At 41.1% G+C, this 14,791-nt stretch overlaps 1 protein-coding gene across 18 annotated transcripts in view; it reads right to left on the reverse strand.

Moving 5' to 3' along the window:
- Positions 1-14,791, reverse strand: part of iqsec1a (IQ motif and Sec7 domain ArfGEF 1a) — a 104,332-nt gene that overhangs the window by 13,766 nt on the left and 75,775 nt on the right. For 13 of the 18 annotated variants that reach the window (XM_023956703.2, XM_023956712.2, XM_023956702.2 and 10 more), the window contains 2 exons: positions 1,509-1,788; positions 13-1,292 (listed from right to left, as the gene is read on the reverse strand). In XM_023956703.2, the coding sequence (XP_023812471.1) occupies positions 13-1,292; positions 1,509-1,788 (1,560 nt within the window). Of the gene's footprint in view, positions 1-12; positions 1,293-1,508; positions 1,789-2,131; positions 2,490-3,853; positions 4,010-8,845; positions 9,133-14,791 lie in introns of those variants that run through there. The other 5 variants (XM_023956708.2, XM_078950436.1, XM_023956710.2 and 2 more) reach the window with 5 other exon arrangements.

Here is a 14,791-nt window from a genome sequence, read left to right on the forward strand (position 1 = left end):
CTGAGGACTTACTTGTTGAAAAGATTGAGGCCAATGCGGTAGTGTCTCTTGCGAATAACATCGTTACTGAAGATGGGCGAATCCCAGCTGTTTCGAGTCTCCTTGTGGTAAGTCTGCTTACTAAGTGTCTGCTCTCTCAGGCTGTCTCTGGATGAGGACTCAGAGCTGCAGTTTATAGTGTCATTAGAGTTGGACGTGCTGTTGAGGCTGTCGTTATCTCCGTCAGAGAAGTCGGATTCGGACTTGCTTTGTCTGTTGGCTGAACCGTTTATAGCCAAGTGGCTTTCAAGCTGTCGGTGACGATGGCGCAAAGGTGCATCGTCATCTCGGGAAGGAGCTCTTGGCGGGGGCCCGTGGGAAATGTGTTTAGGGCTTGCCTGTGAGGACGTTACGATGTGGCCGTGAGGTTCATACACAGGCGTTCGTTTGACCGAGCCCCGGTCAGACCGGTCACTGAGCTCTGCAGAACTGTCACTGGGAGGTTCTATGGTTAACAGAGGGAGGTGGTCCATTCTGAGTCGCTGCTCTTGGCACTCGAGAGAAGGAGTGCTGCGGCAGCTCGTGTCTGTGTCACGACTCTCATCTTTGGGGTCAATAGGCCAGTACTCCTGTGAGGAGTTGACTGACCGCAAACGTAAGTCGGATTCTGTACTGGACTGCTGATCTCCTGACCTCGACAAAGCGACAGAGGGTGGCATGTCTTCCTCATCAATGAACAGAGTAACATCACTATAGGAAGCCATTGCGTCATTGTGCATCCGCCCAGCTGTCCTGAGGTGAGGCTTAACCTTATAGGACACTTCCCCCACTACCTCAGTGCGATCTATGGACTCTGGATCAGGGCCCTCATCCCCCTGAAGGCTGCGGCAGTTCAGTGCATCGTCTATCGACTCGGCCAGAGACTTGACCTGCCTGGAAAAGGCGTCCTCCAGCTCTGTGATGGCATCTGTCAGGTCAGCCTGCTGCACTGGGTGAGACGTCATGTTCGGCTGCTGGTGGACTTCTATATCTCCACGTTCCGACTGCACCATAGATACCGGGGTGCCATCCTCTGTCATGGACACCTGTCTCCCTTCGAAATAGGAGCTATGCACTTTCTCAGGGCCTTCGAATGACAGCTGCATCCTCATGTTAGAGAGAACAATGCGTCTGGACATGCGATTCTCTGACATGGAGCTTCGGAGGCGCTCAAAGTTTTTGTTCATCTGGTACTGGCGGAAGGCTGTCTGGATGGTGCGAGCTGCATGTCGAGTTATAAATCTTCCACCATATTTACGCTCCAGCATCTCCACCTAGCAAAACAGAGAAGAAATTGGCTTTTAGACATTTGAATACTGATTTTTTGTAAGTCTGTTAAGTTATCCTCTCAAATAACATTTTGTTCTTTCACACATCAGTGTTTTTTATGTGCAACAAGCGCCAGCATCAAAAGTTTTTTAAGCAGCTGAATTTCTGACCTAACTCAATGTACAGTATTTTTTGGGGAACATCTAACGTTGTCAAGGTACCTGTTTATCCTGGAGGTCAGCAGAAAGCTCATAACTTTCAGATAATGAGCGGGACCGCTTGATGGCCTCCTCCTCAGCTTGCTTGCGGAGAATGGATTGTGAGTGCTGAAGTTTGGGCCGACGGGGCCTCTGTGGCCCCGGCTGGACCCCGTGGCTATACAGCGGGCTGTCGAATCGGTCGGGGCTGATGGCAGAGCCGTGTGTCACCGGGCCCTGACAATAGCTGGCTCCACCATCCGAGGAAGGGCCGCTATCACTGGGCCGTCCATCCCCTTCCACACTGGAATAAAATAAAAGAAGAATTGGAGATTGTTGAGACAGTTCCACAAAACCTGTTTTTTTTTTTTGGGGGGGGGGGGGGGGGGGGGGGGGCTGTTAAACTTCAAGATTTTTTTGTGGCAAGCTGGATTCAAATTAAGTAAATGAGAGCAGCAGACCCAACTGTCATTAGGCAGCCAGCTGCTTCTCAAAGAACACGAGTACGGATTAATATAAGAACAGAACCTGTATAACAATTTGCTTCACCTCATTCAGAGAAAGGCCACATAGACACTCTGGGTTAAGCACATTCGCTGCCCTTGTTTAATTTTGCCTTGCACAAACAAGTACAAAGGTTTACTCACACACTCTTGCGCTCTGCAGCCTTACAGGAGGACTGCTTGTTCCGAAAAGACTTTCTATTTTCTATGAACTGCCAGCTCTTCCTCCAGATCTTGTCCACCATTCTGTCAGTAAAGTGCAGTCCAGAGTACTGAGGCTCCTCCAGGAAACCAACGTTTATGCCAGCTTAACGTCCAATCAGAAGCCACATCATGGGAATTACATCATATTTGCAGGAGCGACGACACGCTTACCCAGTTCATGATACAAAGTCCAGATTGGAGCGAAATGACAGAAAACACTACCTCTGTGATCTCCCAAGAATAGCCAGGACGTTTCGAAACAAGCTGTCAGCAATACAACTTTTCTAGTCTACTGTGCTGCAAGCACACTTCACCGGCAGCCTAATGTGTTGGAAATGTGACTTTGACACACCCATGCAGTGTACACAATTCACTTCCTTTATTAGACAGCCTGAAACCAGCGTTCAGCAGCTGCAGCTCACTCTTAAAAAGTGAACAATACTATGTGAAAGAGGGAAACAGCATGAGCTCGAATGTCAGCATGAAAAAAAGGCAGCAATTTTACTCTTAGATTTTCCCTCATTTACAACTGATTATTTTAATAATATTTGACCCGGTCAGTAAAAAATAAAGTGTATTTTAAGAATTTTTTTAAAATAAACTTTCAGAAAAGTTGATTGTAATGAATACAACAACACAATAAAGTTGTGGTTTAAGTCCTCGTGAAAAATACTTTCAACAAAAAAAATTATCAACCCATTTTATTAGTGTTTTAATCTTTTTACACAAATGTTGCCTAAACAAAAGAGGCAGAGTAAATAAAATGAAAAACGGCAGTGAAATTCAATTTTGTTTCCTTACCAGTAAGTCCGTTGTACACTTTTCTCCAAAAGTCTGCAACAGAACTCGGACATAGCCTAAGGTTTTATCTGAATTCCATCCTTACTCCCTATAAAAAAACTAGGTAGTACTGGACTATCAAGCGCTTTGGATTTTAAAAGCAATTCGGAGATCTTGCTCACTACTTTCAATTTCCAAAAGTAAATGCCGTTATACATATGAACATTTAAAAAGACCATCTAAATCCAATGTGCTTTAATAACGACAAGTTGGATGATTTATATAAAATAAATTTAAATACTACGTACAGGTTGATAAGATCAATCAATCAATCTGAATCGTACTGAGCCCTCCAGGTGCCAATGGTTTAAAAAAAAAAAGTAATCTGATAAACCGTGCGCACAGATTAGTAAACCTTGCGCACAGGTTGCTAAATCGTGCGCACAGTTCGGCCAAGTTGCAGGCCTTGTTCGGGGGCCTGGTGTTCCGTTGTAAACAAAGCTCCAACATAGAGCGAGATGATCTTCTAATCTGGCTTTTATTATTGTAATGTTTATTACTATGTGTATGTTCACTTTGAGTTTTTTTAAATGGCCAATGCTTCATACTTGGCTACGCTGCACTGGCCGGAAGATCAGCTCTGTGGCCGCTCTTTGCTGCTGTAACACACATACGAAAAGCAGCTGCTGGCTAAAAGGGCTGCTAATAAGGCAGCTAAAACTGTAAACCAGGCAGCACGTTATCTCCAGTTTAGTCTTTCTGTGGTTTTTGATGTGTTATCTCTACAAAATGTGATTTACGTCTCTCTCTCCCCTCACTTTATCCACAAATTCTCTCACTTTCCTAAACAAACACACTGAGAATACGGGACTTACAGGGTACCTTTTGATATGTTGTGCGGGGACACTCGACTTATTTTGTCGAGGAGGCATATCTATGTGCAAACCGGAGGTTGGTTAGTCTGCAACGGGACAGGAAAAACAATAAATGATTCCACAGTTTTCTGAACACTATTATGATTGATAGTTAAAGATAAAACCCAATGCAATGGTAGAAGTGAAACATAAAACAAAAAAACATTTTTTTTTCTTTTACATATACTGTAAAAATGAGAACCACCCATCTGATGTCACTAATATAAAACAATTGAATAAAAGAAAACTAACCCTTCACTTCCAGCACATGCAATAATGTTTCTATGCTCACTGAAATCATATCATGTCTCAGCAGTAACAAGGTTGTTATCATCCACTAAATACATACCCACTTTCAGTGTGTTAAGGTGAAAATAATCCATCTGAGAAATGTGAAAAAGAGGACGATAAGTGTCTGCCGACCCCCTCAGTACACTTTAGGTGTGAATAACTGCTCAGCAAATAACGAAAAAGCTTTTATACTGTTGGAACAACATGGAGCCAGCATTGATAATCCCTTCCAACGGTATAATCGCCTCTGGGACAAATCTCCCCCACAATCTGTAAAGCTGCCATCCCTGGAGTTAAGTCACACCTTGCCAGCTGTCAAAGCCCCAGAATCCAGGTAATAATCCATTTTCCTTGTTTGAAAGAAAAAAAGTAAATCTCCATATTAAATAAAGGAATGACAAACAGGATGTGTCTCGACGCATCAATATTTATGTCAAAACAAAGCCAAAGCGACTTAAGGGAAATATTGAAGTGATAAACATTAACATGAAAACTTGTGGCAACAACTTTTGTGTGGTGTGTTTGCTCACCTAAAAGAAAATGTTTTTACTGTTTTCAGCATCATTTTTTTAGTCTTTTTGGGCTTTCAAATTACGGTAAAAATCTGTGTCAATATCTTGTGTGTCCACATAAATTACATTTTTCTTCCACAATTTTGTTGTTGTAATTTTTGAGTTGGTTTAATTTACATCAGTTAGTAACTAATTGACTAAAGACGTTCCTTGACCTCATGTTTGCAGCAGCTGAGGATGAAATTTTATGTTAAAGATGAAATTGAGTTTTATGCAAAATTAATGATTAAAAAAAAGAGACAATAGGGTGATGAACATTTTCGCTGCAGCAAAAACATTAGTTTTCTAGACTAAAACCACTACAAGTGGATGCATCAGAATGGAACGGAGCAGAGAGAATTTCAGTTGCTGTGTCACAACTAAGAACTATTTCAAACGATTGGGAGTTTTTCAGCTCCTGATCCATCACGATTTGAATAAAAAAGTTCTTAGTGACCCATCTTTCATTCTTTATATGTCCTCCATCATGAGAAAAATGCGACAAGAACATGTTAAAAACACCAATTTCATTGGCATGGGTCTTTGAGCTTTAAAGGAATAGAAACCGAAAAGAAATGGCTCATGCATAATTGCATAACCCATAATTTCTTAAAAGATGCTATTTCTGCAGTACAAATTGAGGGAGCAACTGTTGAGAGGTGAAAGAGAAGCAGTGATGTCACCTCTGGCCCACCTCCTGGTTACAACACCACAGCCTTTGAAATACGATCTACAAATGTTAGCAGCCACGGTCCCTCCTTTTGGCTTTTCAATCGGACAGGAGGCCCTCTTTACCCCCACGATGGGAGCATCGGATAAGCATGTCAGCATGCCTGGCAATGACTTTCAGCTGCTGGATGGATGTGTGTGTTTGGAGAAGAATTGTAAACAATCCTTTCTTCCCTCTCAAGCACAGTCTGAGCAAACAGGCCCCTTGCCCAGGCCTCAACCCATTCCATCCGTCGGACCTGAGGGAGAGACATTCCCCCATCCCGGAAAAGAGGAGTCACATCTACCGGAGTTCTGGGAATAGGGAAAGGCTAATGAAGAGCAGACTGAGAAATCTGCAGAGAGGAACCAATATAAGGCAAATACATCTACAATCTAAGCTGTGAATTGTATGACCTGAATAAATACCACACTGCTATGATTGCTCCTTATGTAAATAAAAAATGTGCTCTTTTTAAGGGCATTTGTATAAACATAGATGGATCTGCTTATTTCAGTGAGTGAAGATGAAAATCGTCAAGTGGATGCTCAGTGATTTCCTTTCAGCTTATAGTTACCCCATTGAAAACCCTCTTCTGCAGAAAGTCCCCACTTATTTCCCTTTGCAGTTTTCAAATATATACAAATTCTACATATTTTTTATTGTGGAGATACGTAAAAAGACGAACGCAATCTCTAATGAGCTTGTTTCTCAAAAGACCAAACTGTACAGTATGGAAGGAAAAGAGCCCCTGTGTGCCACCCTCCCACATGCAGTGACAGCATGTGCTCCGAGCGCCACAGAAACAGATGTTTTCTCTATTTTCAAAGCAACTCAGAGAACTCATAAATACAGACGCACTGGCTGGGTTCTTACAGATGTAAAAAGGAATTGGTTCTGCATGCAGACGCTCCAGAGACAACAAAATTACACCCGACCGAAGTCCACTCTTTAAAACCCCAACCCGCTGGCAAACACCAAACACTTTTGATGCCAGAATCGGTAATAAGGAATGATTTTTTTTAAACCGCTTTAAAAAGACAGCGAGGAGGAGCATGATGGGAGTACAACACAGCTGCAAAGGGAAAAGGCTTGACAGACTGACAACACCACTCCTGAGAGTTTAGAGCAGAATACATAAAGTCAGAAACACTTTATAACTCATGGCTCAAGTTGTCTTTGAGGGATTTATGCATACTTTGGTTGATCATAAACCATCATTTGCTATCGAATGCCATCGAAAACCAAATGCTCAGCAACCGCTCATCTACAGAGGGCTCCTGAGTGACAGTCGGCAGTGACCACACACTGCAGGAAAAAAGAAATCTGTCTGGCTTGATGTCAAACATTTGCTTGTAGACTACTGTTTTGGAAACAGGAGGTCAGCCTTGGCAGTCCATATCAAATTCTTTAAACCTGGGGATTACATCCAAGAGATGCAGCTGGCCTACAAGTCCACTATCAGAGCTGAGTCACAGATTTTAAAAATCCAATAAAGCTAGAAAATGAGTGGCATGAACATTTTAGGTACATAATGAAAAGCATTCAATTAAAGATTGCACATCTTAAATATATATATATTCAGTCGGTATTGTGTGTGTGTGTGTGTGTGTATGTATATATATATACGTGTAACTTTATGCGTGTAACTTTCCTTTTTGACACTTCATTTGTAATCAAAATAATAGGAATGACCAGAAGATAAAAGAAGAAAAACTACTGTAACAGATGTGGATGTGACCCATTACATTACTGTCTCTGTCTTTGGGTCCCTCAGCTGTAAACAGACAAATCCTCATTGGTTAAATCACCCCATGGAGACCCTTACTAGACAAGACGTTTACACAAGCAAATCTACTCTGTCATCAGCGTTCAAAAATTAACCTCTTACACCAACTACTCACCAACTCAGACCAAAATAAGTAAATAAACAAGTCACTTTGTGTCCATTGAGACTGAATTGTGGACAATTTGATAACAGCTTGTTAGAATCCTGCTATTTATTTTATAAATCATGCAGCTCCTCATATTCGGATGCAAAACTGACAATCATTTACCCAGCTTAAATAATTGGAAGCCCAACGTAGTCATAAAAAGAAACAGGAGTCTGGAAGTTGTATTCGGGGTCATTATAGCTGGTCAAATTATGCAACAAGGTCAGGAAAACTGTTCTAATAGATCAGAAAATGTCCTTACGCAAGACACTGAACCCCACATTATTCCTGATGGTTATAGATTGGAGCAAGTGTTCAGCAGCGGAGCCGCCATCAGTGTGAACATACTGTAAAGTGCATTGGGCCTTCTAAGATGGTAGTAAAGGGGCATATAAGTATTTGCTGTTTATCAATTACAAACACACACAAATATAGTACTTTGCATAGAAATATTTTTATTAACAAGACTGTCGTTCAGCTCACATCACCTCAAATCCCCAACCAAACATTTTTGTTGCAACAAAAATGGCAAGCAATATTGGAGAAATCCAGCCGTACAGTTTTGAGTGAGATGCCACCTATGACGACGAAAATGAAGGCATACATGGATCTAGATGTTTACAGGTGAATGGAATGGATTGGAGCAAGGAGCAGGGAGCTGGTGGCCTGCCATTTTAGCTTCACACCTACAAGATTTTTCAAACAGCGATCTTTCATTTGCTCCTGATTCACAACGGTTTGAATGGAGAAATTCTCACTAATGCAATTTTCTTTCTATATATGTCCTCCATCATGATAAAAATGCTACAAGAACATGGTAAATATACCATTTTCATTGGAGTGGGTCTTTAATAAGAGAGCATGATGTCCCATAGCAATTAACAATCAAATTCCAAATAAGCAACGTGAATAACGGCCTTTTGAGCACAGGTGCAGTAGGCTTTAATTCAGTAAAGAGTGAGTGTGAAGAGAGGTCTGATGCAGAAATCAGTGCATTTTTTTTCTTCGCTAACTGCGAGGCCTCATTCTGTCTGATCAAAGCCTCGCTTCTCCTCCCTTTCATCAGGATCTGACAACATCTGAGCGAACGTTAATATCCATCACTGATGGATGATTGTGCTATCCTCACCACGATCTGCGACAGCCCGGGAACATACAGCTATGAGGGAAAAGTCTGTTTAGTTTTTAAGGAAAGGGGGGGGGGGGGTTTCACCACAGGAATGCAATGCAATCCAGCTCAGGGATGGATTCTTTACAGTAAGACTAAACACACTGTGACAGCATACACACACACATATACACACATAGTGACTCAGAGGACCGCCATGATCTATTTTCAATTGTAAGAGTGTCAAAATTGAGGCGATTGACTGTTTTATTTTATTTCTTTTTTAACTATATTCTCTGAAATAACGTGAGCATCCTTCTGTTCATCAAACATGCACGCCCAATTCACCACCATTTATTATTCTTACCAGCCATTCAGCTCCAACTCCAGCAGCGACTGGGTCTTCTCCGAGTTACACTGCAAACACCACATGCTGGCCAACACTCGCGTATTCCAAACATTAGCACGTCTCCTCACCGTTCCCCATTTCTGCCCCAAAGACTTCTCTGAGAGACACACATGTTCAAACCGCCCTCTGCTTTTAGCTGAGACAGGCTTCCATTACTGAAAAGGAGACTCCTGCAGATGTCAGCTTGGTGCTCAGTGGCAGCCTGCAACCTCTGACAAAGCTGAGCTCTTTCTTTTTTGTTTCTCCTTGGCTGTGTTGTCGAAACACCGGGTTGGTAGGAGGTTCAGGGGGTGGAGGTTGTCAGACACGGGGAGTGTGGGTTTTTGCCCGGCCCTGAGCTGTGAGGAAGGGGGCGGGGTGCAAAACCCTGGTAGCTTTATACTTGGTTGAAAGAAAAGCAAATTTGGACAATTTTTTTTTCTGCACAAAAGACAGATGAAAAGGTGGACAATATTCAGGCCGGAATAGAATGGGATGGAAGGGACGTATTTAGGCATAATAACAAATAAAACGTGCTATTTATAGAGGATTTCAGTAGGTGAGGGTGACATGGGATCGTGAATTACTATTATAAAAAAAAGTTCTATTTATCTTCTGAATTTAGCTCAGCATTTATGATTTTCATGGATAACCTTACATAGCATGCAATGCTCTCAAGGCCTTTTGCCCAGCTGCAAACTAACAGCAGACTCCGTACTGACAGCACCCCGTCTTTGGACTTCACATGCCTGAGACTAATCTCCCCTCTGAGGAAAGGGGGTTGGGGTAAACTACCCCCAAGTCCAAAGTATATTCCCTCTAATGACAACCGACACAGGAAACAGAGGAGAATGGCTCCCACATGGTGCCGCTTTACAGGGACACCAATCATCTAAATGCACTCACAAGGTTGTTGAGAAAAAAAAAATTCTTCTAATTACAGGCTTGAAATCATGAAATGAGCACCTACTCTCGCCTCTTCTGATCCGGGGCTTTAAATCAGGGATGCAGAAGGAGAGACAAAACAAAAGAAAAAAACTGTGGGGGAAAAAAGTGTGCCTCATATAAAATGTTAGTCAGACTGGACAGGAACTGGCCAAGTGATCTATTTCAGACTGAGACCTTGGCTCAGCACTCTGGTGGCTGCAGCTGCTGAAGCTCGCAGAGGTGTAGCCGCTCGACTCAGCTTACTTATGTCACCTGTCACACAACCTTGTCTTTCTAACAGAAATAAAAGAAAACATTAGAAGAAGGGGAGCAACTGATGTGAGTTTGTTTGCAAAAGTAGATCTAAAAGCATAATATAAGGTAAAGTCACAAATTTCTTGACAGAAATGACCCAAAAGTAGATAATGTAAAATAAAATTAAAAAACGATCTTGAGTTAAAATAACAATTCTGTGCAACTTTTTTTTTCCTTTCCTTTTCTAAAGTTACCACTGAGTTGGGGTGTCGGGCCTGGTGAAGGTCCACTTCATCTCTGGCTGCACAACGCTACACTTTGGCATGATGTCATCCCGAATTCCAAGCAGAGGCCCACTCTGCTCATAAAACATCATTTATTCAACTGCGTACATATGGTTTCGCTGCATTTCAGCTCCCTCCTCCATTACCACCCTTTCAGTTTAAGTGCAATCCCTTCTGCTCCTCATCATTCTTGCTTTCGATCGCACATTACACATGTGGAAAAAGTAAAGCCGAAGGAGGAATCTCCAGGACAGACAGAGTCTCCGCTATCTGGTGAACTCCTGAAGGTGTGCCACCTGAAAATAAGGGAGAATGAAACCGAAAAGACGGGGCTGGGAAAATGCAACCAGAGGAAGTCACAGGGGAAAGAGAAGGCTTCCTGGAAAGTTGGTCAAAGATTTTGGCGCAGTGTTTTCTGTCCATGTGACATCATGTCGTTTCTCATTATCTGCTTTTGGCTGGATGCTATGTGACTGCGTTAAGAAATGGAAAATAAAATGAAAACGGCCTGGTCTGGAAACAATTAGACCAGGCTGACGTCGTAGTTTGATACAAAAGCATACTAAATGAGCTGTATTGGCCTGGGAGAGTTTAGTGAACACAGACGACTTTGTACAGAAGAAGAAAAAAGAAAAAAAAGAACACAGACACATTTGCCTAGAAATTCTCCACAACAAAGAATTTCTGATCTGATTGCAAATGTATAAATAAAGCAGGAGCAGGAGTAATGAAAGCATCCGTTCATCACATCCTGACAGCAAAGCAGGACCAGACGTGTCGATTGTGGCATCCGCATGATCAAAGATCATTAAGAGATGATTGAAAGGACTCTTTTTTTTGTAGTTTTCACTCCACAAGTTTCTGCATCACAAATAGTAGTAAGCGATTCCAGTCCAGATAGAAACAGATCATCCAGATGCATTAAAGTTCAAGGCTGAACTGCAGAAAATTAATCTTAAATCAAAACATTAAAAGAAAAGAAAAACTGAAAAGGACTCAAAGCCTTTAAGTCCCCTTAAATAACAGTTTTCCACAAAGTTTTGCTTTCTGCAGGGACATTCACTTCTTGTGAAGGAGTCAAATCCAAGGACAGTACTCCACAGGTATCTTTCTGAGGCTTTTGATGTTAGGTTTACTCTGAATGTTAAAGAACTCTGAACTTTGAAGACTGTCTGAAATTGAATAAAAAAAATTGAAATAATTGGATTTTTGACTTGTTTTTTTAAAGACCCACTCTGATGAAAATTGTGTTTTTGGTGTTTTGAACATGTTCTTGTAGCATTTTCTCATGATGGAGGACATATATACGAAGAAAATAAAAAAAAAATTAAGCTAAAAATTGCATTTCTGAGTATTTCTTTGTTTTATTTTCATCGTCTGAGTTGGTTTCTGGTTCAGCCGGATGGCTCCGATATTGCTCACCATTTTTGTTGCACCAGTAATGTTAGGCTGGGGTTGCGAGGGGCTGTGAGCTAGCGGGAGAGAGTGTGAACAGAGAGCTCTCAGTTATGGGTGATGGGAAAGGGGTTGCTCCATGTAAACTGTCACAGGTCAGACAAATTAAGACAAATTTACTGCTGCTAGTTCATAAAAACTGCTGTTCTTTTTTTATTTTTATTTTGGTTAAAAACAGCAAAATCCTAATTAAAAGACCAATGGGAATGCGGGACTTTAAGATATTATTGTCTCCACAAGTAGTAACTTATATTAGCTCCGGTAATAAATTACCATCAAATAAATTCTGAATATGAAATAACTTTATGCTTTAATCTAAATAAATAAATAAATGAGATGAAATTCCAATTTAACAATCTACCACTGAAGTAATAAATGATAAAACCAACATCATAGTTTTGTGTTTATCTCCAGAAGATGTATTCATTTTCATGCTTTAAAAAATATGAAAATTATCTCTGTCATTATGATTTTTAGGTTATATTCAGTTCATTTTTGAAGTTGTAACTCTACTGATCCAATTAAAGATTTAAAGTGACTGGGATTTTTGTTTGCCCCCACCTCCCCCCCAATTTAACCACTTAATTTCAGAATTTTCCCCAAATAAATTGAGGGAAGGACTTCTCTCAGATCCATATGGTGAAACAAACTAATGGTGAAGTGGCTTAGAATAAAAAATACTACTGGTAAGAGGGAATTTTGGTCTTGTTCTGAAATGCTTTGAGATGCTTAAACATTTTCTTACATTATGGTCTGCCCTCTGGTTGCTGCTCACATTTCAGAGGCGTTTGCAGCTTAGGTGTAGAATCTAAATTTCACAGAAACATGAATGCAGTGATCATCGTTTCTGCCATCCTTCTAAAGGCTGGCAGAGAACCTGCTGGAATTAAATGACACCCTTTCAGTGGAAACCAAACAGACCCACTCTTTGCGACTTAGCCACACATTTGCAAACTTAAGTCAAAAATATCTACGAGTATGAATTGCTGCATGTTTGGTTTACACTCTCACTGCAGGCATGGTTGAAAACAAAGGGTTTAGTGTTGCATGATTGTCTTTCCAGTGCAGCCCATTACACGCTTTCATACTTCTGAGGCTCTTCAAAGAAGCCCCACCCCTCACTGAAACATAGTACAGCACAGTTCTAAAAATAGCACCATGTGAGGGGACACGCTCTGGTAAACACTGCGAGGAAGACGAGGCTGCGAGGAAGGAGACAAAGAACACGCATTAATGCGAAAGCGGAGCCGCTGAACGCTTTGCTAATTTCATCTGGTTATCTACTCCTTATGATGCAGCAGTGTGAAGCACTTCTGAATGACGCCGTGCACCTTTCAGCAAAAACACACTAGTAGTTTCTGCAGAGGTTGGAGTTCAGAACAGAACGTAAAAGAGACTGAGGTGATAGTGGACATGATTACCATGAGTCACTGTGCACACTGAAGGACGAGACAGTGGACCATGGCAACGCCACCCAATGGGTAGAAATGAGACTACATCCGTCTGCGTGCACTTAGTGTACTGGTGCTCCATTTTAGGCAGTAAGGTCATGTGGTCAGATGTTTCATTTTAATGACTGCAAGTGAGGGAAGGACGGTTTAAGGTAGTCAGAGCCAAGATGAGGGGAACAGTCTTTTTTTGGACGAGAGACATAGTGAGGGGTGGGAGGGGCTATTCTATTTGTGGCAGCAGCAGAATCACACCTGCATCATGTGTCTTACAAAGGTCCTGCAATGTAAACAGAACTGTTCACTGATAAATATGGCACAGCGACAGAGCCACAAGTCCTAAATCCTACAGATTATTTAGATAAATAAAAAACAAAGCATTTGTGAAATTATTTATTTTTGCAGAGATGCATTTCTTAATTTTTGTGCTAAAATATTTTTCTACTTGCACCAGGCTCAAAACATGTCGTTAAAACAAGAAATATTCTATTTCGGTTTGCTTTTGGCATTTAGCTTTTTGAAAATCATCTTGCAGTTTTTAACCAAAATGATATAAAAATATTTTTTACACTGCAAAAACTGTATAAAAAGTGTGGAAAAAAAATCTTACTTCCAATAAGAAGAAATTCTGCCAATGTGGTAAGAAATTCTTAAGAATTTGTATTCTTATTTTAAAAAGAAATCTGTTTCATCTTATTATTAAATGCAGGTTCAACAAATATACTTCATGTTCAAAAACACATTTCAATAAATCACAACTGATCAGGGGCGGACCTCCAAGCAAAAAGATAAGCCCCCCAAATTTTGAGTCAATAGCATCATTGTGGACAAAGATTAAGAAATCATCAATTCAAGCTTCTTGAAGCAAAAATAACAAAAGCAGTACTTTTGAATTAAATCTTGAGCCCCTTGCTACACCCCTGTATTGTGTATGCCAGTCAATCTGGGCCGTCGGCACTCTTGTCCAAAAGAGCAGAAGCAATGAGTTATATCACTAGAGGAGACATCACATGGTTCCTCATGGAAGGAAAGCACCGCCATCTTGGTGAGGTCAAGTCACTGCTGCAGTGAATGCATTTGAACACATTTTTAGCATAGTGCCAGTTCATTGTGCAGGTTTCAACTGCCAAAATCAGATAAATGAGTCCATGAAGGAGGTAGGTGTATCATTTCACAGGTAAGTATTTTAATTTTTTTTTTTCTTTTAAGGTTGAAGGGGCTTCATTAATAGAACACATGTTGACATGCATGATGCTGCAGGGCTATTATCAACATGCTGCATGATGTACATTTATTTTGCTGTCAATATAAATGTACATTTTATTTTGCTAAACCTGTATACAGCATACTAGGCTATTATAGTAATACAGATTTATACATTTCTGACTCAGTGACTGAACTTTTCTTGCAGGTTTCCAATGGATTCAGACTTGGGGAAAATGCGGCCTTAGCTATCAAAAGAGTTAACCCAGATGGATCAGTGTGGTACCAACTAGTAATACAGTCTGGCTGTTCAAAACATTTGTGGAAACAGATTTTGATAAGAGGCCAGACTG

The sequence above is a fragment of the Oryzias latipes genome, chromosome 7 (assembly GCF_053564925.1).
Source record: "Oryzias latipes strain Hd-rR chromosome 7, Olatipes_Hd-rR_3.1".
NCBI classification, from domain to species: domain Eukaryota; kingdom Metazoa; phylum Chordata; class Actinopteri; order Beloniformes; family Adrianichthyidae; genus Oryzias; species Oryzias latipes.